The 22876-nt window shown below is 37.4% G+C and overlaps 1 protein-coding gene across 15 annotated transcripts in view; it reads left to right on the forward strand.

Annotated features, from left to right (window-relative positions):
- TCF4 (transcription factor 4) overlaps positions 1–22876 on the forward strand; it is a 416494-nt gene that overhangs the window by 338628 nt on the left and 54990 nt on the right. For 14 of the 15 annotated variants that reach the window (XR_016277899.1, XM_089497346.1, XM_089497339.1 and 11 more), the window contains 6 exons: positions 9107–9212; positions 10006–10139; positions 11424–11556; positions 15897–15964; positions 18377–18455; positions 21491–21567. Coding sequence is in view for 14 of the 15 variants with exons in the window: in XM_089497346.1 (XP_089353472.1) it covers positions 9107–9212; positions 10006–10139; positions 11424–11556; positions 15897–15964; positions 18377–18455; positions 21491–21567 (597 nt within the window). In the remaining variant the exon portion in view is untranslated. The remainder of the gene's footprint in view (positions 1–9106; positions 9213–10005; positions 10140–11423; positions 11557–15896; positions 15965–18376; positions 18456–21490; positions 21568–22876) is intronic. The other variant, XM_089497348.1, reaches the window with a different exon arrangement.

Below are 22876 nucleotides of genomic sequence, written 5' to 3' on the forward strand. Positions count from 1 at the left end.
ATGGTGTCACCTCTCGCACTGACCTCCTCCCATACCACCTCATACAGAATCCTTAGTAGTGTTTTTTGTATTAGTGTTACTCATAAATCATAATTCCCATATATCGCTGAATGTAATGGCAATAGTTGTGACATAAACAACTAGAAAAATTAAAATTATGCCTTTAAATAACAATATGATATGCACAGCCTAAATGTATTTATGTGTACATAAATCCTTGTGATTAAAGTTTCATCTATTACACAATATCACATTATATACTTCTTTTCCATAGTTGTCTGCTTCTTTGGGCAAGACTCTGGATATGTTTACCATTCATAGAGCGATGGCATATTAAGTAGACCCTGCCATTTGTATGTTATACTGACTCTAAGAAAGATTAAACCTATTTCTTCAGTCTGCTGCTGAAACACTTGGCCTCTGCTATCAGCTAGCCAAACTCCCTCCAGGGCAAGGAGGAAAAATTTATTTGAGTGAGGCAACCATTTATGTATTTTTTTCCCCATTGCATTCAATTTTGAACATCTGAAAAGTAGTGACTTCAATGTGTATTTGGTAATATCACTTGATGTGAGAACTAGGCATGATGTTTCTGTCGGCAGGGCCTATGACTCACCTGTGTGTTGTGATCCCAAAGTCCTCACAGTTGCGATTTGTAAGCTTCCATAAACAGAGTTACAAAGTTCATGAAGAAGAAAACACATACCTGTAACTGATTTCTTGAATTGCCATCTGTGAACTCATAAAATCCTTCCATATCTTCTTAGCTATGATTAAGATTCCAAGAATGATCTGCACAAGCAACCTTGCCTTCATACCACTGTGATTTTAATCTGATCGCAGATATTAGACTGATAAAGTTGAGGTAATAGTGATGACATTATTGGATTTGGCTGAGTTTTTGCCAAATGATGCATGCTGAGCATGCACCAAATGTTCTGTCCAGGCATAAAACATACTGTATATGTTACAGGGTTTCAGTAGACTGAAATCAATATGAATAAACTAGGCCACTATTTGGTGAAGAGAGATTCCTTGGAGAGGAGTTCCTATATTCTTCTTCTTAGACTCTTTGCTTTACAAATATAGATATTGTGCTTCCCCAGAGCCCTTCTTAGAACTTTGCATATCTTATTTGGTGGGAGTCTTGCACCTCCTACATTAGGCACATGGTCAAACAAATTATTTTGCCCATGATAGAAGTAGCACACAAATGGGAACTACCCAGAGTAGACTTTATGTCTTTTTCTCAGTTTTTCTGTTTTCTGTTCTCTGTCAATTTTTGTTTTAATATATGCACAATTTTTGACTTCAACTGTCTTTACCCACCTGAAAGAAACATTTGCACCTACAAATTGTGTAGCATGGTTTTTCAGGCAGCAGTGCTTATATGAAGACACACCCAACTAAAGGTGGTGGCAGGTTTGGGTGTGCAACGCCGGTACCCTGGTGAGATCAAACTCTTCTACCCAAAAAAGGCTCTGAAGCTGAATGTAAAGTTCAAAAGGGGGGAAATTTAATTTAAAAGACAAAATAAAGAGTTTTCTCCTCCCCAGCTCTAAACAAAAGGTACTTTACAGTTGCAGCAATCTTCAGGTTGTCATCTTTCTGGGTCTGATGGTTTGCTCTCCTCACTCAATGGAGCTGGTGCAGGGTCTTTCAGCTCCTGAATTCCTCTATTTTCTTGCTGATGGTAACTAATTCGGCTGAGGTGTAAGAAATGCCCTTTCCGGCTGTCTGGGCCTGCTTGCCACCAAAAGACAGCTCTCTGCTTGCTCTCAGCAAAGACTGCTCCCCCACTAAAAACCTCTAGCTACAGCAGAGCATGTTGGGAAAGGGCAAACCAAACCTGGAAATAATGCAGGGGAAACCTACAGCTCCTCCCACAAACTAATACAATGAACTTTTCTACACTAAAATAATCTATGGCCTGAGCCAACACGAAAGAAAATGCAGGGGGAAATTCAATCAGTCCTGGCAGGACATCACAGCTTAGTAGCACACTGCTCTGGGCTGAAATTAAGTGACAGCATATTCAGTACAAGACAGTTTACTTCCTAATCAATTTTTGTGCAAAGCCTCATGCAAAGAAAACAAAGGAATAGTTAAAATATGCAATAATATCAGCAGTTCTAATATTGCCCAACTATAAAGCATAAACACAGGGGGCCTAGGAAATAATGAAAACAGATTTCTAATATCAAAGTCTAGGAGAGAGTAAAACAGCACATCAGTGATATTGAACTTGCTCAAGTTATTTTGGATTGTGACCTTATTTACCTACGGCAAAGTCTTCTGCAAAGGTAGTTGGAAATCTTTTAATAGGAACCTAATTCGTTGTTTCTCCTCTGTTGTGTTGCTATTTATTTATCTTTTATTACCTTGCCCAATTATGTTTCATTGTTTCTCTTTTTAATGTAAATGTTATCATTTTTTCATCCCATATGTATGTCTTGTTGGAAAACTTTCATGGATAAAATTCAACACGGAAACCATGCCCTATGAGGAATGACTTAGGGAGCTGGGGATGTTTAGCCTGGAGAAGAGAAGGTTAAGAGGTGATATGATAGCCCTGTTTAAATATTTGAAGGGATGTCATACTGAGGAGGGAGCTAGCTTGTTTTCTGCTATTCCAGAGACTAGGACCCAAAGCAATGGATGCAAGCTACAGAAAAAGAGATTCCACCTCAACATTAGGAGGAACGTCCTGACAGTAAGGGCTATTCGACAGTGGAACACACTCCTTCATCGGAGTGTAGTGGAGTCTCCTTCCTTAGAGGTCTTTAAACAGAGGCTGGGTGGCCATCTGTCAGGGATGCTTTGATTTAGATTTCCTGTGTGGCAGAATGGGGTTGGACTGGATGGCCCTTGTGGTCTCTTCCAACTCTATGATTCTATGAGCTCGTCCTAGGTTCTAGGCAGCATATTTAACACTCCCACTATGTTACATTACATTACACAGTTTGGAATATTCAACAAATTACAGCTTTTTGCTCATTTGATTCCATCTATTTGAGTGTCACTAGTAATGTGGTGATTGCAGAATGGTTGTTGGCTATAGAAATAAATACATGCATACAAAGAAAGACCGCATTAAGTGTCACTGTACATAGAGGATCAGTTTATGATTCTGGGAGAAATCAACTTAATAGAAAGTTCAGGCCTCTTCACGGTGGTACTGGAATTCTCAAGAGATCCCTGTTCTCTCTGTGTGTATATATTCACAAGCAAACAACTCTGTGTCTCGCCTGGTGTCTAGTCAAGCCCTCATGCTGCAGTCCTAGACTTAGATGGGACCAAGTCCTATGGACTTCAGGGATTTACTTCCAAGTAAATGAGGAAAGGATTGGGCTACACAAGACGTAAAGCAGGATGTATGGAAACAAACTGGTTCTTTATCATCAACAAAATAAAAAATAAGAACTCTAGAATTCTTCTTAATGTTTTCAGATGAAAATATGAGGAAAATTAAATATTAACATCTAGTGAATATGACCCATTTTCTCTTTTTTAAACTTTTTTTGTGTGTACTTTTTCTTACCAAATATTTGTGCCTTCAGTGAGTGTTGAGGCTTTTTCCACTGTGACTCCACTGCAGAGAAGGAATCTGACTGACACCATCCACCATTTGTAATATTCCCATTTTAATGTACCGCTTCTTTGCTATTCTTTTTTATCAGCATAAAAAGAGTAAGGAATTACAAATGAAGTATATTTTGACTTGTAGCACTAGGAGCTCTCTATCTGGAATTCCTTCCCTATTAAATAGAGCACACCATGTTTCATGACTATTCTGTTATGGATAGATTGGCTGTAAGCACACAGACTATTGAAAACTTAAAGAAACTTTTATCATTTCACATTCCAAAGTATCTCAAAACTATTATTCATATTATTTACAGTCCATGTCCTGAACTGTGCCTTATCAGATTGCTGGTTAGGCAGTGTATAAATTTGTGAATTGAGCTTGCACAAAAGAGAGAAAAGTTCATGTAGGTCCTTCCCTCATGGGCTAATTTATTATATGCAGGGAACTTTTATGTGGGGAAATACAGTAGGTCCACATATTGCATGAGGGATACATTCTGGGAAATTGTATTTCGTGCAGTACAAAATTTGTATATAATCTGGAATGATATTTTTCTTACCCATAATGAACAATGAAGGTGTTGCAACCTCCAAAAATTGTCACTATTGATCTTCTGATATACAAGCATTTTTGTAGCAAACAGATTCAGGATGTCCAGGTTCATTAATAGGACTTTCATTTGCAAATTTTTTTCACTTCAGGGATGAAGCATTGTTGAAATTTTCAGTAAACAAGATGAGGAACCACACTTTCATAATACAGGCAGATAAAACTTGTTTTTGTTTTTGGGAGCATGTGTGGTCTTCATTTGGTATGTTATGCCTGGAATCATGGAATCATAGAGTTGGAAGAGGCCACAAGGACCATCCAATCCAACCCCCTGCCATGCAGGAATAAGCAATGAAAACACTCCCGACAGACAGCTTCTGTTTAAAGACCTCCAAAATAAGAGATTCTACCACTTTCTGTAGCAGTGTGCTCCAATGCTGAGCAACTCTTACTTTCAGGAAGTTCTTCCTAATGTTTAGGTAGAATCTCTCTTGCTATAGCCTGAATCCATTGCTGTGTTCTAGTTTGTGTAGCAGAAAAAAACAAGCTACTTCCATCCTCACTATTACATCCCTTCAAATATTGGAACATGACTATCATAATACCCCTTAAATATTTTCTTCTCCAGATTAAACATACCCAGCTCCCTATGCTGCTCCTCATAGGGCATAGTTTCCAGACCTTTCACCATTTTGGTCATCATTTTCTGGACACACTCCAATTTGTCAATATCCCTCTTAAATTGTGGTGCCCAGAACTGGACACAATAGTCCAGGTGAGGTCTGACCAAAACAGAATAGAGTGGTACTGTTACTTCCTTCTATCTAGACACTATAATCCTATTGATACATCCTAGAATTCCTTATGCCCTGCCGAGTTGCCACATAGGACCATAGTTAATCTCTCCTTCAATGCTTTATGCTGTGGTAGCACTTAATATAGGTTGTAGTGGATTTTTTTCCCCAAGAAGAGCCCAGTTACATTGCAATTGAACATCTGCTTTAGATGATATCCTTTCTCTTGAATCAACTACTTAAACTCTTCTGGAAATGTGGCAACAGCTTCTTCATTGGCAGACACAGCATCTTCAGTCAGTTTTATATTTTTAAGTTCATCCCATCCCTAAACCTATCAACCATCCCCTGCTTGCTGAAAATGTCATGGTGACACTCATTTGAGGAAATGCCCAGCTAAAGTCTTGTACATGCTCAATGCTTTCTGGCACAACATATTGCCGTCCATGAGAACACATTTTTTTGTTCAAGTCTTCTGCCCACAAATTTAAGGCCTTCTCTATTTTTACTACAGACATTATGATTTGAGGTGCCACAGCAGAACTACTAGGAATATATTTTTCCCTCTCCAGAATTTCATGGATGGAAGATTCATTCTTACCGTAGATCTTAGCAACATCAGAACACAATTTTCTTTCTTTCTTTCTTTCTTTCTTTCTTTCTTTCTTTCTTTCTTTCTTAATCAAGTTCAGAACTTTCACCTCACTTAAAGAATGCCACTCTTGCATTTTGGTGGCAAAGACACTGGCAGAAACGCTTCACCAGCACAAGCAACTAATGGCATGAGCCAGTCAACAAGAACCTCACAGTGCTGAACACAAGGTAGCATGAACAAGCAGCATGCTCAGCACCAGACAGTGCGAGCAACATGGAAGGTGTATTTGCATATTACTCAATCTGTGTAATTTGGACCTGTGTAATATGAGGTCTGACTATATCAGATCCTTCTGCAAATTGAAATGGAACAATCAAGAATTTCTCTTTTTCCCTCTCTACCACTTTATTAGTGTAGCATTCTTGATGGCTGTCACTGAAGAACTATCTTGACAGTTATTATTTTTTAATACAGCCCCACGCCATGTCAGCTGAGGTTTTCTGAGTAGTGACAGCACATATGTAAGAGAGCAATAACATGTGTTACACCCCAGGGTAAGGATAGGCAAAGTGTGACCTGTTTCTGGGAAGTGTCCCAGTTGGTGCAGGTACCTCAAGCTTCGTATGAACCTAGTGTGTTTTTTTTTTTTTAAAAAAGGCAAATAGTGTCCCCAGCTGCCTTGGAAGAGTATGATTTGACATTTCAAGGCTATTGAGGGGAGCAGGCCAGTTTCAGAACAAAAACAGAAAATCTTTGAAGGAGGTATATCCTCCCATCCTGAGGCCTTGCCATTCAACAACAGACCAAAACAGAGATTAACATGTAAATCACTTCCTCTCAACCAAGGGTCACACAGTATATATACCCCACTCACTTCCATGCCAGCATCCTCTGAAGATGCCAGCCACAGATGCTGGCGAAACATCAGGAATAAACTTTTCCAGAACACGGCCATATAACCCGAAAAACCCACAAAAATCTATGGATGCCAGCTGTTGAAAGCCTTCAACTTCGCTTTGAAGGACTGTTCTAGATTCTGCTGATACATTGTGGGAAAGAGGCTGTACATATGTAATATAGTGTTAAGGCATGTCCAGGTATCTAATCACTTATCTATTTGGAATGTGATATGATAGTTACAGCCTGTGATGTCAAATCACAAAGGAGCCATCACCCAAAATGTGACTTTTCTTTGTTGTTATACTCTGGAGTGTATTGGAAGAGAAAGTAAACTTCAAACTCAGATTGGCATTGTCTTCTTTCTTATGGGACTATACCTGGCCATGTCTCTTATCCTACATTCCTATATCACTTCCTCTTCTCCCATGGTTTGATTACAGAAACATGGAGCAATGATGCTGTTATTGCTAAACATGGTTTGAAGACCCACAGAGTTTGGGCAAGAGATACCCTCTACTGGTTGACAATAGAGATATGATGGCTTTGTTGTGGTTCGTTATGTTTAGCTCATCTCAGACCATGACTACGTTCAGTGGGATTTTCTTCTATATAAACTATGTCAGGAAGGGCAATCTTGGCCAGATTCAGGGAATTTAGCTGGCACCAAGGGTGTCATGCACTTAAAATATCCTGTTGCATGCATGAGTTCAATTATAAAAACAGCACTTCTAGGGTTTGTTTGTTTTTTAAATTGAAGTGGGCTCTAGATACATGTTTGTAATAAAATTGCTTAATCAATCATTAACAAAAAAGGAATGGCTGCAACTTGAAAAGAACATCACCTTCTATGAATCTCTCACGTGTTTCTGTTGGGTTATTATTTTTGTAGGACATGATTCTTTTTTTAAAAAAAATGTTAAGCCTTTTTCTCTGCTGTGAATCCAAGTTAATGGCAGTTTTTTGTTCCATATGTCATATTTTGCATTAGGAGAAACACCTTTACTAGAGTTTGCATAGATGTATAGTACCTTATTCATTAGAGTTCAGCTAAAATTATTCATTAACCACTACTATTATTGTCAAAATCTCCCTTCTCACACTTCATTTGCTTTTAAGATACATTATGGATTTCCCCCCAGTTTGCTGTGACCTGTGAATGTCAGAATAGGCTCACTGCCAATTTTGTGAGCTGCTGCCTGTTTCAAAATGGAGGCAAGAAGGTATCCATTTTCATCAAGATGATGGGAATGTTTGGGTTTTCCTGACCATCTGGAGTAGGGAAGTCTTTTTTAAAAAGAAAAATAATATTTTAAATATCTGCATATGTATTTTAAACTCGATTAAAATATAAAAATAAAACCCTTCTGTATTAAATTCTAATTTAACAATCTTCTAGGTATTAGAATTGATTTATGTTTAAATGAAATTCAAACAAAAATGAGAGAGATGTTGTTATCCCTTGTGAAGAAATTGTAAAAAAAAAAATCAGTGTATTAGTAAACAAAAGCTAAGTTTATAGCACGTACAAATATGCAAAGTACTAAAAAGAAGAGTTGGTTTTTTTCCCTCCTAAAGTGCACACATGCTGCCTTGGTGGTCTTGTGCCAATTGTGATTGTTAATGGTTCTTTCAAGCCTCTCTGCAGAGACCAAAGATCATAGGAATTTAGTATCCTGGGATATGTTTAGAATTTTCAGTACTCTTGAGTGTTGCTTTCTAATTTTGTTTTTCACTTGTGGGAGCAAAGGGCTGATTTCTTGCTTTCTTTCATATATATATTTTTTGTCTTTTAATGTAAGAAATCTGCATATTTCCAAGCAATATGACAGTTGTAAGGGTGTTCAAAAATTATCTTGAATTCCATGATATTACAGTTTCACCATACATATGTTGACAGTATTTAAAGCCAGACGTGGCTGATATAATTCACTACAGCAGTGTTTCCTAACTACAGAGGCACATCTCCCTTTGACTGACCCAGTACCGAATTTTGTCTACATTTTGTGGGAATACACTCTGCCTCTCTTTTAGCATATTATGATGCCTCTACTTTCAATTCACAGACATGATTTCCACACACTTTTGTTAAAAAGTCCAGGTAGCCTTTTGATGCCCCCACATGTTTTGCTCCTTCACAATGTCTGCAGTAATGGCAAAATTACTTTCTACTCTAGCAAGACATATCTGTGCTTGTATTGCACTGTTCATACTACTGGTAAAAACATTCACCTGCCTCAATATTGTTGTTGTTGTTGTTTTCCACATGAAAAATGACATAGAAAATCATAGATCATGAAGTATTTTAACCCAGCCTTCTCTTTCCTGGCATGCCAGTTTTATGTAAGGAGGACAAAAAATATTCATGTGGAAGAGTTATTCAATCAAATGAGAGGAATGTTCCTGAAAACAAAAATGTACAGCCCAAATTCCTGTTTATTGTGAATTAGGTCCATAATAATCTATATACTAAATATTTAGGATTCTCTTCCACCACCCCTGTTTTTGTCTTTAAAGGGGTATGTGATATAAGTTATGTACTAGATAAGTTGGATGAGGTATGAAAAAAACAACTCTGTTATTGATCAATTTAAACACTTTCTGAAGTCATTCCAGTCATTTGAGGAAGCACACCAACGGCATCTCCTCCCTCTATCCCCCCTCCCCTTTGTCTCTCCATAGGTTTATGCTCCTTCTGCAAGCACTGCCGACTATAGTCGGGATTCGCCAGGCTATCCATCATCAAAACCAGCAGCCAGCACTTTTCCTAGTTCTTTCTTCATGCAAGGTATGCCAGGGAATTGAAGGGATATGCATATATTTGAGAGTCAGTAGGGATTGATTGTGTGTTGAATTTACATCCAGAAGACCTGAGTTCAGTGATGTCACTCCGATAGAAGGAGAAAACCTGACATTTTTTTGTTGTTGAAAATTTAGTAAACAGGATGATATAGGCTGCATTCACATGATAGTTTGTAGTTTGTTGTGGCACCAGAGCTCTCTGTCAGAGAAGGCTAAATGTCTCACAAAACTACAATCCCCAGAATTCCACAGCATTGGGCCATGGCATGGGTAACCTTGGGCAAGTCACATTCTCTCAGCCTCAGAGGAAGGTCATGGAAAACCCCTTTTGAAGAAATCTTGCCAAGAAAATCCTGTAATAGGTTCATTTTAGGTTTATCATAAGTCAGAAATGTCTTGAAGGCAATAAGAACAACATAAATTCCATCTTTGACTAAAAATAGCATAAACTTTGGTAAAAGCTATGCACGTAGGATATATGACTAATTGCTTGTGAGTTTAAAAAATGTCATTTGCTTTTCTGTGTAGCAGAATTTTTTTAATCCAAAGCATGTAGTTATATAAAATTAGTGCAACCCTTAAGAGGGAAAAAGGTGGTAACACGGCTTCCCATTTGTGATTGCTGTCATTTATTGTAAACCATTATCCAACATAGCAACACATTAGGTGTTCATCAAACCCTATTAGAATGCTAATTTTAACATTTACTAGAAATACAACATCAGAGTGTTAGGTAACCATGCCTTCAGAGCAGCCGTACTTTTATTTTTATTTCACAGACGGCCACCACAGCAGTGATCCGTGGAGCTCCTCCAGCGGGATGAACCAGCCTGGTTATGGCGGAATGTTGGGCAATTCTTCTCATATTCCACAGTCCAGTAGCTATTGCAGTCTTCATCCTCATGACCGCTTGGTAAGACTGCATTTCGATGCCAAAAGAAATGTGTGTGCATGTTCATGTGTGTGTGTGTGTCTGTGCATACTTGTGTATATATATCTCAAATAAAGAACACACAGCTTTACATAATTTAAGACACACACATTCATATTGGCTTTCTTCCTCTGTCAAATGGAGGCATTCTGTGGATTCATCTACCACTTACTTCTGACAGAAGCAACTTTTACAAATGTGGAGATTTGGCACCCTCATAGGCCAGGATAGGAGCTGCTTGTACGATCTTTGGAATAACAGTAACACAGTTTCAAGCCATTGATCCCAGGTACAGGAGCTCAGTATCACATGCTGTGAGAAATGGTCTCACAGTAGTTAGCATGTATTTTCCTTCTACTTCAACAGAATCTTCTAAGAACAGAATTCAGCTGAGTACTGGATTGACATGTGCTTGTTTTTCAATCCTGGGAACACAAATGAAGTAAGGTAAAGATAAACACAGAGAGAGTTGTCTTGGATTTCATAGGAAAGCCATAATTAAGAGAAGGAGACAGGAATCTAGTATCCAGCTGATAGAACTTTCTTGTACAATCCATGTAGATTTTCCTATTTCTGGCATACCATTCTCTGTTAACATCTGTTAACCTATGCAAGGGGGAAAGCACTATATAGAAATTCATTTTTATACTGCTTATCAGTGGACTAGCACTCCCTAAGCAGTTTACAGTATGAAAGCCAGTTGCCCCCAACAAACTGGGTATTCATTTTACCGATTTAAGAAAGATGGAAGGTTGAGTGGACCTTGGAGCCCTCTTCTAGGATCAAACTTACAACGTTGTGGCTGCAGTACCAGAATTTAACCACTGCACCACCAGGTCTCTTATATATTATATATCCTAATATATATCCTATATATTAGCCAGTGCTAAAAGTATGGTTCTCTGTGAGGTTCTTTTGAGCACACAATATGTAACCAATGTTCTGTATGGTGCCTGATTGTCTTTCCAATCTCATACTAAAATTTTCTGATATGTTTTAGTGTCATTTATTTGAACTGACTTAAGATCAGTTTAGTATGTCTAAATGATATAGATTCATGCACAGAATCTTAATGATTACTACTGTGTTCTGTTGTGAGTTATCTGTAAAGATGATTATATGAGGAATCTTGTAAAGACAGTTAGAGCTGTCTAGAAAAAAAACATGCTTTTTATAGGGAAAGTTAAAATGAACCCCCATGCTGCTCCAGAAAATACACATTCTTTTAATGACTGAAATGTTCTCTTGCTATCCCTTCCATCACAGAGCTACCCATCACACTCCTCAGCAGATATTAATTCCAGTCTTCCTCCAATGTCTACTTTCCATCGCAGTGGCACATCCCATTACAGCGCAACTTCCTGTACACCACCTGCAAATGGAACAGATAGCATAATGGGTAAGCTTAATATGTGATTAAATGGTATTGAATACTAGGTATCTTTCCATTTCTGAAAGAGATTATGAGTTTTGTCAAATGTTATAGTAAAAACCTTTACAGTTGTGTTTTCATAAATATTATGAATGTGAATATATCTGGGTAGAGTTCATTATCAAGTTACTGATTTGGCTGCTTTCTTAAAGTTACTTGCACAGTGGGATTTCTTTCTGGAGGAAAACCAACTTGTACAGCCCATGAATATCAGCCAGTGATATCTGAACGAGAACAGTTGCAAGCAAAAGACATTTTCCAAGTGAATCATACAAGGATATTAACTTAAAGTGATGCTTAAGTCTGTGCAAAGTATTTCCCATACGTTTTCAAAGGTTCAGAGCTATGTGGCATTTAGGCAGCCACTTACCAGGAGAGATTTAATGCAGCATATGCTAAAGATTACTCGAGAATATCTGTCTCATTCATGTATTAATCCTGCTTTTTACTCTCACTTTAAATGACATGTTTGAATGACATGACGCATGGCAGTATGTGGCTTTTTTAGTGGAAACATTATGTGTGCTTTCCCTTGAGGCCTTTGGTTTTACTGTGATTTTATTATTAGAACAGTCACATAATACTGCACTTAATTTTTTTACAAGCATGTTAAGCTTCCAGTGCAGTGGGGTGATAAACTCTCATATGGCACAGGAGGGACATGGATTTTTATCCTGCTGTGTCAATTCTTCTTTTCTTGGGAAGAGTGAAAATATTCCATTGACCCAGGTTCTCCCTCTGCTTCTTCAGTCAAAATATAGTTTATGTTCAACTCAAATTAGATTCTGGATCGTGGTAGTTTTCCCAGCCTTCATCTAATAACTCCTATGTCGAAATGCTTTTATTTGGTATGATATAACACAATAATCTTTAGATTGCATTGTTATTGATTAGTTGGTCAGCTTTTTACATGCCTGTGAAGCTTGTGCCTTAAGTCCACCTTATTTACAGTATGTATGAGACAGTTCTTACATAATTCTTTAGAAAATTTGGCAGAGTTGGAAACAACCTAACCATTTGCTACAAAGAGTACCACATACTGGCTGCCATAGGAAGAAAGCAGCATCCCCTGCCACATGTCCTCAATAAAGAGACTCACAAAATGCTTAACACTATGACTTTAGAAGCTAGGGCTGGGTCCTCATGGGCCAGAATATTTCAGTAACATCTGGGAATATTTTGGCCTTGGAATTGCCACGACATCCCCCTGTTACCTGGGGCCTTTTGTTGTGACATTGAGCAGCTGTTTTCACATGTGTCCCACTATGCCGCCCAGTGCTGCATGGAGGGTCCAGATCTTCTGGGAAGAACCGGAGCATAAGGTGCATTAATTAACTGCATGTTAATATATACTCCCTGATTTAAGGGGCATATGCAGCAGGTTCAGTGCTGAATTGGCCAGATGTCATCCTGACAGTTCACACTAGAACCAAAAATTGGGCCTGCATCATCAAGACAACTTGCCATGAGGACAGGGTAAAAGCATTTTATTTGGCCCATGTGGGTGACCCCTAAGAAGACTCATAAACAAATGAGGAGGTACTAAGTTTGTGGAGAGAGAGCATTAGGTTTCATGCTAGAAGCACTGCCACACCAAGTTTCATCCCCCTGGAAAATATCTGAGTGCACAAAATGTGACATACAATTTTTACACTCCATTTCTCCAATTTCTCAAATTTGTACATCTCCATTTCTCAAGATACATAATAAATTGTGCTTTCTTGGTTATTCTGATGCACTGTATTTCCACATCTTCAGAATTATGTCAGCAAGTTTTTATAATAAGTGAATGCTCAGATAACAACCAAGGTTACACAGAGTAACCTCCAGTATGTTCACATGGGTAAAAGTCACTTTTTTTAGGAAATAGCTTGGTTTAATTGCTTACAGATCCTAACATTTTGGGGTAAGAAATCTATAAGTGTCTAAGGTAAGATTTAGCAGTAGCTAAATAGAGGTATCAAATATATTTGATGCTTATCATTGTATTAAATATTAATAAAGTGCTGTATTATAAAAGTAAAACATCAGACTCCATTATGTACCAATAAATCCAGCGGTATTGCACTAAGGCATTGCACTGATGTTCCAGAAGACATGTGAAGATTTGTTTTATTGGGTAGAATACTATCCCCATGATATTCCTGATACCTCCACAAATAAAAGTTTCAGTGACTGTTTTAAAAAGAAGAACGTTTAGAGAAGGGCCATGCAATAACTGGGGTGGGGGGACAGGGAGAGGAACACAACCATCTGCTAGAGTCATTTAGACCTGTTTGTCATCTTGGTATGGTAAATCGTAAACACCTTTGATCTCTGCCTTGCAGGGACATAGCCAAGCGGGGGGGTTCTTGGGGTCCGGACCCCCCCTTCCATTAGAAAAATGAATGGTGTGTGCTGCCACGCCGCCGCACCCAAGCCCCATTATAATGGTGGCACTTAGTCTGGACCTCCCCCCCTTCCTAAAATCCTAGCTGTGTCCCTGCTGCTTGTGGCCATTGATGCATGCTTGTCATGTCAGAATTTTTTTAAAATAATTTTCCACTGTCCCAAATCTATCGTGATTGGATTCTGTTTGTCCCTCTAATGTACATGTAGTAAATGCAACTTTATAAAATGTGTCATTTTTCTTTTGCTTGTTGTATGTTTCAAAAATTATTTCAATAGCAAAAAAGTAAAAATAAAAAAATAGGGCAGACTCTTTGGCTCTGAAAGCAAAGGGGACTAATATGATTATAAGTGGGTGAGATCAGTGGGCCACCCACATTCACTGGGGTTATGGATGCATGACTACTGTGAAAGTGGAAAAAACAACAAAAATCACAGGTTTTTTTAACCTGAGAGAACACCTCTCTAGGAATCTATAGGTCTTCCAGTGCAACTTTATGGTCAACATCCGGCAGTGGTTGACCACAGAATCATGCTGGAGGACCTACAAATACCTAGAGAAATGTTTTCTCTAAGAATCTCTAGATCCTCCAGTATGATTCTCTGGTGACTCCAGCAGAGTTGTGCTGCAAGACCTAGAATTTCTTAGAGAGAATTTATGAATCAAATCCATGAATACTCAAATCCACAAATGACAAAGCCACAAATGTGGAGGGCTGATTGTATTTTGAACTTTCTTAGAGGAAAAACCTTTAGGTTGTTCAAAGCCTACTTAGTAATTCCACCCAAGTCCAGAAGTGAAAACAATAATCCTTTGTTTGCCAAGTTGTATGTCATATTTTTCTGCTTCCTGTATTAAAATAAAATATCTAATTAAGAGTTTTGCTTACAGGCTATCAATTTCGATATCTGTTTTGGATGACAGACTCCTTATATTGGTTACTTGCAAGCTTTCTTTAAAAGGTCTTTGTGTCCATTATAGCTTGCCAGAAATTTATCAACTTCCCCATGATGGATGCTTTCAGAGTGTCTGGTGTTAAGTGTTTAAACCCAGAAGTGTATTCCACCCTGATATGGAAGATTGTCATACCATCACTTACTGTGAATTGTTCGGGGAACAGCCATTTCCCATTAACACAAAGTTTTTGTTAATGGGAAATAGCTGCTCCCTGAATGATTCAGGGATGCTGGAGGCAAGGGGATGATTCCCTGACATTTAGGAAGCAAGTCAGGCTTTCATACATATGTGCTCCCCAAACATCTTTCTGGCGTTTTACCAGCACTTACCCCATGGTAAGCACTGGTAAGAAAATCTTCATAATTAAAGATAGGATGGAACAATGATTAGTCCTTGCCATCAGATTAAAACTATATATAGGACTGATGTGATTTTATTCTCTCATGCATATGCACCCAGGAGCTAAATGCTAAAAAAATCCACTCTCTATGACAGTAACTATTTTGGTTATTCCACAACTGTAAACAATTACTTCTTAAAAGTAACTCCCAAAGTTTTAACATAACCATAAGATCTGGCATTTAGTCATCCATCTCTCCATTGTGAAGTTAAAATTTTGGGAGTTATTTTTAAAAAGTAATTTGTTACAGTTCTAAAATAACCAAAATAGTTACTGTCATAGTTATAATTTTAAAGACAATCCTTTGCTCTGTAATTTTTGAAAAATAAGCAGAATAGTTATGTTCTGTGGGCATGAATTGAAAGAGATGCATTATGCCTAAAAAAGTTAAGATTTTAAGTATGTTTGCAATCTACCTTGACAGACAAAAATAGTGCTAATTAAAGATTCATGTAATGCAGTTAGCATGCATGTGAATTATATATACAAGGACCACAATAAAAAACAGAGTTGGTTTCCTCTTATTTATTTATTTTTTATGTTCATTCTTTTGTTTTACAGCAAACAGAGGAAGTGGAGCAGCAGGAAGTTCACAGACAGGCGACGCACTGGGGAAAGCACTTGCATCTGTAAGGAAATATTTGCTTTGGGATCACTTAGGTAGTATGAACTTGAGTCAGAACCAATTACCAAATATTTAGGAAATGGAGCACCAAGCAGGCTTGGCTTCAGCACAACCAGTTAAAATAATATGATGTAAAGGTAGTGTTACATTGTACACACAACTCTTTGGGAAATGTAGATAGTTCAGGGTAAATTGTTATTTCCAGGCTGAGCTTTGTAATCTTTCCATGAAAACAATCAGAACTTTGCAAGATATTTCTCAGTAATAGAGTTTAATCTGTGGCTATTCTGAGTATTACTTCTCTTTTTACATTTGAAAGACAACATTTGTTTTCAGATGTCTACATCTGGGCAAGCCTAGGATATAGCTTCACTACAAAACTGAAGCAGTTTAAAACCAGTTTTCCTCGTGTGTTTTCATTCAGTTTTAGCAAAGGGTGCTAAACATTCTTGCTTAAAATCTCAATTCCATGTCCCAAAGCTCCTAGCATACCCTCGGAGGAAGGCATGGTGGTGGGGTTTATAGAGAGTGTGTATATATATGTGCCTTTAGACCCTTAAAGAAACAACTACAGTACATGTTTTTTATCCATGAGACTGTCCGGAGTTGTCCCAACACCAATTCTCTCCGTAAGAATAACTGCAGCTGTGACTTTCAAATGTAATTTGAGCAGTGAGCCAGAGAAAGGATTCATTGAGAAGGGATTTGGCTTTCAGTCTTGCATTTTCTGTTCTAGCCTCAGGGACCTTTATATGTTGCCCTAACTCCAGGAGCTGCTTTTCTAGGAGCAGATCCTGTGTGGCTGAGATAAAATTTTAATGACCCGTCCACATGGGCAGAGTCCAGTCACATGAGCCTTTCCACAGAATTGGCCACCACTGCTGGGGTGCTCTGGTCAGCAATTGAGCCTTTGACCCTAGTTCACATAGTGGTGCATTTAAGAGGTCATGTTATCTGTGTATGGGGAAGCAGCTCCCATCCAGCCAGGGTAACGTTTAAAGTGCCCCCAGTCTTTTTCTTTGCAGTGTTTGATAATTAAAAGTCAGCATTGACACCAGCTTGTCATCTACTAATTTTGTTTGTTTATTTCCCCTGTTTCAGCCTGGATAACAATTCTTTATTATTTTTTAAAAATACTGATTCATTTAAAATACTGATTCATAGGAATATGCTGACTTTTAAAAGAATCATCACTGTAATTTATTTTCTGGGCAGAGTGGGTTCCACTGAGTTCTCATGAGAATTGACATTTTCCATGTCCAGCTAACATATGTTACAAAGACAAAACAAAAACCAGCACAATTCCTATATAATGAATACAGTACAAAAACTACTTTTACAGGTGCCCTACGGTATTGGTGATCAGGGGGTTAATTAATTCAATTGACTATGTAGGATCCAAAGGAACAGTTCACATATTCAACTTAAACAGTAGCCAGTATGTGTTCTCTAGTGTGCTGATTATTTTATAAGAGAGATATGATAAGAGATTTATACCATTTAATCATCCATCCACTGTGTCAAAAGTCACATACTAGCCTCTCCTTGCAGCTGGTATAGAGTTTGTTATAATAAATTTTACTGATCATGCTACATTTCAGAATCCCTTTCCCTAAATGGTAGTTTTACTATAATTACCACATATATTTGACTATAAGTCGACCTCATGTATAAGTCGAGGGCAGGTTTAGGAGCCAAAATTAGGGCTTTTGATATGACTCGTGGATAAGTCAAGGGTAAAACTTGTAACAAAGGATCTAAAGGATTAATCACAACGAAATAATGCCATAGAACTTACGAAATTCCAGCAGGTATAACTGTTTGTGCTCACACTAAAGGCTGGATGGAGGAGATAGTAGAGTGGGTTCAGTGCATCCAGGAAAAATTATGCTTTTGCTTTTCACCAGGGGATGGTTCCTTTTCAAATAAGAGTTAAAGTATAGTACTTACATTGACCCATGGTTTTTTGGGGGTCAATTTTTTTACTAAAATTTCTAGACTCATACATGAGAATATACAGTATTTAGTTTTTTAAAGGATTTGGCTTGAAGTTGTACAAATTGACACCATTTCCCTGTGTTTAATCCTTTAGATCCTGAAATCTTTTTTTGTATTTATATGTATAAAGCGTTGTTTAAAGTACTTTTCTGTTAAAGTGCAAATCATAAATTCCATTAACAACAACAAAACCCAAACTCTTATAATTAAATATCCTTTCATCACAACTATTTCTCCAAAACGTTTTTGCCTTATTACTCTGACTCTTCACAACACTTTTTTTTCCTCATGAAGTAATCACTGTAAGGGAACATAGGCTTTGTTTTTGTTTTAACCTCCCCTAATTAATAGAAGCATCATGCTCTGTCTGCTTCCATTCATGAATGGCTTTAGATTAATTCTTTATCATCTTTTAAAGATCTACTCTCCAGATCACACCAACAACAGCTTTTCATCAAATCCTTCAACTCCTGTTGGTTCTCCCCCTTCTCTCTCAGGTATTGTTGTTAAAATTATATTTTACTGACCATTTCAATTTTATTTTTTAAAAAATAGTAGGAAAATCTTAAATTTGCCCCTGCTGTGCAAATGTGGAGAGCTAAATTACCCAGAAAAAACATCAGATTGTCATATTAATATTGGGGGGAATGACCACAGCTCAGCAGTAGGGCATCAGCTTTACCCGAAGATGGGTTCAGGTTTTAATTCCTGGCATCTCCAAGCAGGCTGAAGACAGAAAACCTTGCCAGGAATGCTGACAATTTGCTGTCATTTGCATGGAAAATAGTGTCATTGGTGCTGGCAATAGTGAACTTGATGTATCAATGTTGTGATTCAGTATAAGGTAGCTTCCTATTTTCCAGACAATAATAAAGCCTTGATTTTGTACTTATAGAAATGAATAGCTTATATAATGGAAGTTGTTTTATTTAATAGGATGGCATGAATATTGGTTTTCAAGCAATCCCACCTTTTGCTGTTGAATTTCAGAAATCACTTTATTACAATAATAGTATAGCAGAAACTTCAAAATGGTTGTGTGAATTGATTATCTAGCAAGGCAGATGGTCTCCATTGGACATTGCCTTGGAGGTCACAGCACCTCTGAAATGCGCTGTGTAAATTTACAGCGCTTTATAAATAAAGGTTAATAATAATAATAACAACAACAACATGAAAGGGAAAAAAGCATTCTATCGGAGATGCTGGCCCAAGTTTTGACAATCCTGCACAAGTCAGGTGTGAACTGCAATAGAGCATAATCAGCTCACTTTATCAACTGATTTCTCCTTCAAACTGCATTCTACTCATCTGCTGGCCAACCACAGTGTAATCTATCTCCATGAATCCAGATGCCTCGCTCCTGACTAACATCTCTAAGAAAAGAATGAGCAGCACAATTAACAAGCTGATGCTAAAGAAGCAGTTTACTTGGTGAACAGCTCAAGATTCGAGGGCAAACTATACGAATGCATACATTTATTACATGGAAACTACTTGATCACTAGGTCATGTTTAAGAAATAACTTTTCTAAACATCAATGAAAAACTAGGCTGGTAATAATGCTACTAGGAACCTTGCCTATTTCCATATGCATCCCCCAAAACATTATACATTGTAAAACAGCCCACCCCAACTGTTTTTGCAGCACCCAGGATGGCACGTTCAAGTATGGTGTCATGCCACAATGTTTTCTTAGTATGGCAGTGGCACCAAAAAATAAAGCACATTTTTGCATTTTAAAAGCATGGCAAATAAAGTTCTCTTTGAAAGCAAGAGATGTGCCCATTCTTTACTTTGTTTAATTACAGAAATTAAGTTTAAAGCAACAGTAAATGAGTTTCCCTCAGTTTTAGTTGCCACTACACAAACAAATTACAGCAGGGCATGATCCAGAGGAAATGGCACTGAAACTGATCTCCACTTCCTCTGAATTTGCTCACCCCTGTGATAAATTATGACACCTATTGAGGTGTATTCAGACATATTCATTCTCCAGATATTAAAATCCATGTAGGCTAGTCATAATGCAGGTTCCATTGATTTAAATGCATCTTTTCTAAATACTTCTTAAGTTGATTTTAACCCAGTAGCTTTTCATTTCAGACAGATGGGAATGTCTAAACAGGGCATGCTGTGGCTTTTTGCTATGCCAGATCTCTTCCATTATTCACTTTTCCCTATGATACCATGATGATATGATTCCTATTATGCCACTGCCATGAGAAAACATGTGCATGATACTCAAACACTTCATGGTTCAGTCATAGAAAACAAGTCTGTGGATGACCCAGGAAAGAATTACAAAAACCTTCCCAAACCTAATGCCATCTACCATAGCTATTTTGGACTAGAACCTTCATCATTTCTGACAAGTGACATATGGGTTGGACGCAGTAGGAGTTATAGCACCAAACATCTGGCGGGTGTCAGTTTCAGGAACAATTATTTAAGGCATTAGCAGACAATAATTATTGGTACCAAGGAGGGACACGGTCCTGTACTCCTACCAGTCCCCATCTTGTCTGCATAAAAATATCAAATGAAATTTGAGAGTTAGAATATATAAAATATATATGAATTTTTAAAAAAATCAAAGTAAAGAGAATCAAGTAGGTTTAACAGACACAAATATCCTGTATCAAACAGTTACATCTTGAAGCACTTTAAGAACTATTCCAGAGACTTATAATTAAAATGAAGCTCTAGAAAGGATTTCAGTTATGTCATGCAGTAGGAAGTGGCATCGAATACAATCTAGGTTATGGTACTTCATAAATACATTCTTCAAGGGGAGTGTTTTCAAAATGACATTTGATACTGGAGTATTCAAGGTGATTTAATTAGAAAACTCATATGTTAAGCTGTTGGCCCTTTTGTATTTCACACGTGTAAATTTTTCAAAATGAAAGAGGGCTGACTGGGTGAGTAAATTAAATAAAAAGCAACCCCTTTCTAAAACAACGTTTATTTTGAGAACTAATGAGTTCAATTGTGAACATTGAAAGAGAATTTGGTACAATTAGGAATTATCTTTGAGTTGGTAACGGAGTTTACAGAAGAGTAGGATGCATATTTTGTGTGCTGTTAACAAAATAACATTTAATTTTTAAAAAGCATAGGTTTGATTACTGAATAATACTGTCAGGAACACTGCTTATGTCTTCTACCATGTCTAGAATTATAGCATGGCTTAGCATTTCACTTAGCTGTACCATTGTCTTCATCTACACTTCTATTTCAGATACAGGTTTTATTTTGAAGTATTTTTAAAAAATATATAGAAATATTTTCATTATACTCAATCCAAAATAAATTAAATTTTGAATTTTAACAAGTATTCTGGATTTTAGCAGTGGGCATTGCACATAATCACATTTTTCTTGATAAGCGTTTATTTCAAAAGTTCACCATAACTTTATTCTATATGTCTCTGAGAAATAGCATTAACATGTTTACAGTGCTATCCAGAATGTTTGAAAAGGCATTTTATTTGCATAGTTCCAATGGTAACTCCCATTTTACTATTAGCAGGCACAGCTGTTTGGTCTAGAAATGGAGGGCAAGCATCATCATCTCCCAATTATGAAGGTCCCTTACACTCTTTGGTATGTTTCTGGATGGGTGACCGCCTTGGTGTTAGTATTTTATTGCTGTCTGCTTCTTTATTTTCTCATCCATGTTTCTAGAACAAGTTTTTCCATTTGCTGCTGGTTACATGGAGATTTTTATGGCTATTTCCAGCCATGATAGTATGTGTATCCATTTCTTCCTTTATGTACTACCTGGCAACTAGTAAAATCCAATACACAGAAATGTGGCATACAGTGCAGAATTAATACAAAAGACAGGGATGTATACACATAATAAAGTACAAATTAGAACAATAAAAAGATAACAAGCTGATGAGTATTACATATGACAAATTGCACTGTGTTGGGATTGTGTGTGTTTATCAATCAGTATTCCAATTTGAGAATTTCAAAAATAAAAAAAGATTATTAAAATAATTATTTAGTTAAATGGAAGAATAGAAGAGAATCCATAGTCTGAAGGAATAGACTCAAAACTTTTGTGAGGGTTTTTTGTTTCTGTCTTTCTTCTTTAACTGAGGAAGTCCAGAATGGCCTTATAAACGTAGTTTTGTTGACCTGTCCATGAAGCAAAGGAGAATGCATCTTAGTAGAAGAATGAAGAAAACTTGTGAGGACTTCAGGAGTGACTGCTGTGTTGAATCCAGAGCTTGGGAAATCATGCTGGCCATGGGAGTTGTAGTTCAAAAGTAACTTTTCCAAGCTCTGGCTGATTCATGCAAAATTCATATCTAGGATCAGATTGTTGCTTGACTTCAAAATGATTATACAACATAAAACATGGCTTATTAAGCATGCAATGTTATACTGCTTCAATCACACATAGGAGCAGTGATTTCATAGTTCATGTGACAAAACATAAAGCCACATATACCACTTTCAACCACTGAGTGATTTTTGCAAATTGTCAGAATGAGGTGCCTATTCCATGCACTTGCATGATGATATTCAGTTTTTATAAGCCTCTCACCTGCACAAACCCATCAGTTCTGCAAAATTTCTAATGTTTGCAAATTGTCAGTTAGAGAGTGAGATGCCTATTCCAGGTAATTACATACTGATGTTCAATTTTTAAAGCATCTATCACCTGCATATGTCCATAATCTTAATATGTCTGACCTTCAGGACATGTGGTAGTAGGCATGAGAAGAATATTAGAAGATTCAGGAGTGTGAAGAAGAGGTTTAGGGAGTATTAGGAGACTATGACAAGGAGAATCCTTCTGAAGCAAGGTAGTGGCCAACCAGGAGGGCAGTGGGCAGATGAATAAGGGGGATTGTTGTGAGTTATGTTCTAATACAATAACAAGATCATCCTCTAGGAT

This window comes from Sceloporus occidentalis, unplaced genomic scaffold (genome assembly GCF_023333645.1).
Source record: "Sceloporus occidentalis isolate IW3139 unplaced genomic scaffold, rSceOcc1.0.p SCAF_1, whole genome shotgun sequence".
Lineage (NCBI taxonomy): Eukaryota > Metazoa > Chordata > Lepidosauria > Squamata > Phrynosomatidae > Sceloporus > Sceloporus occidentalis.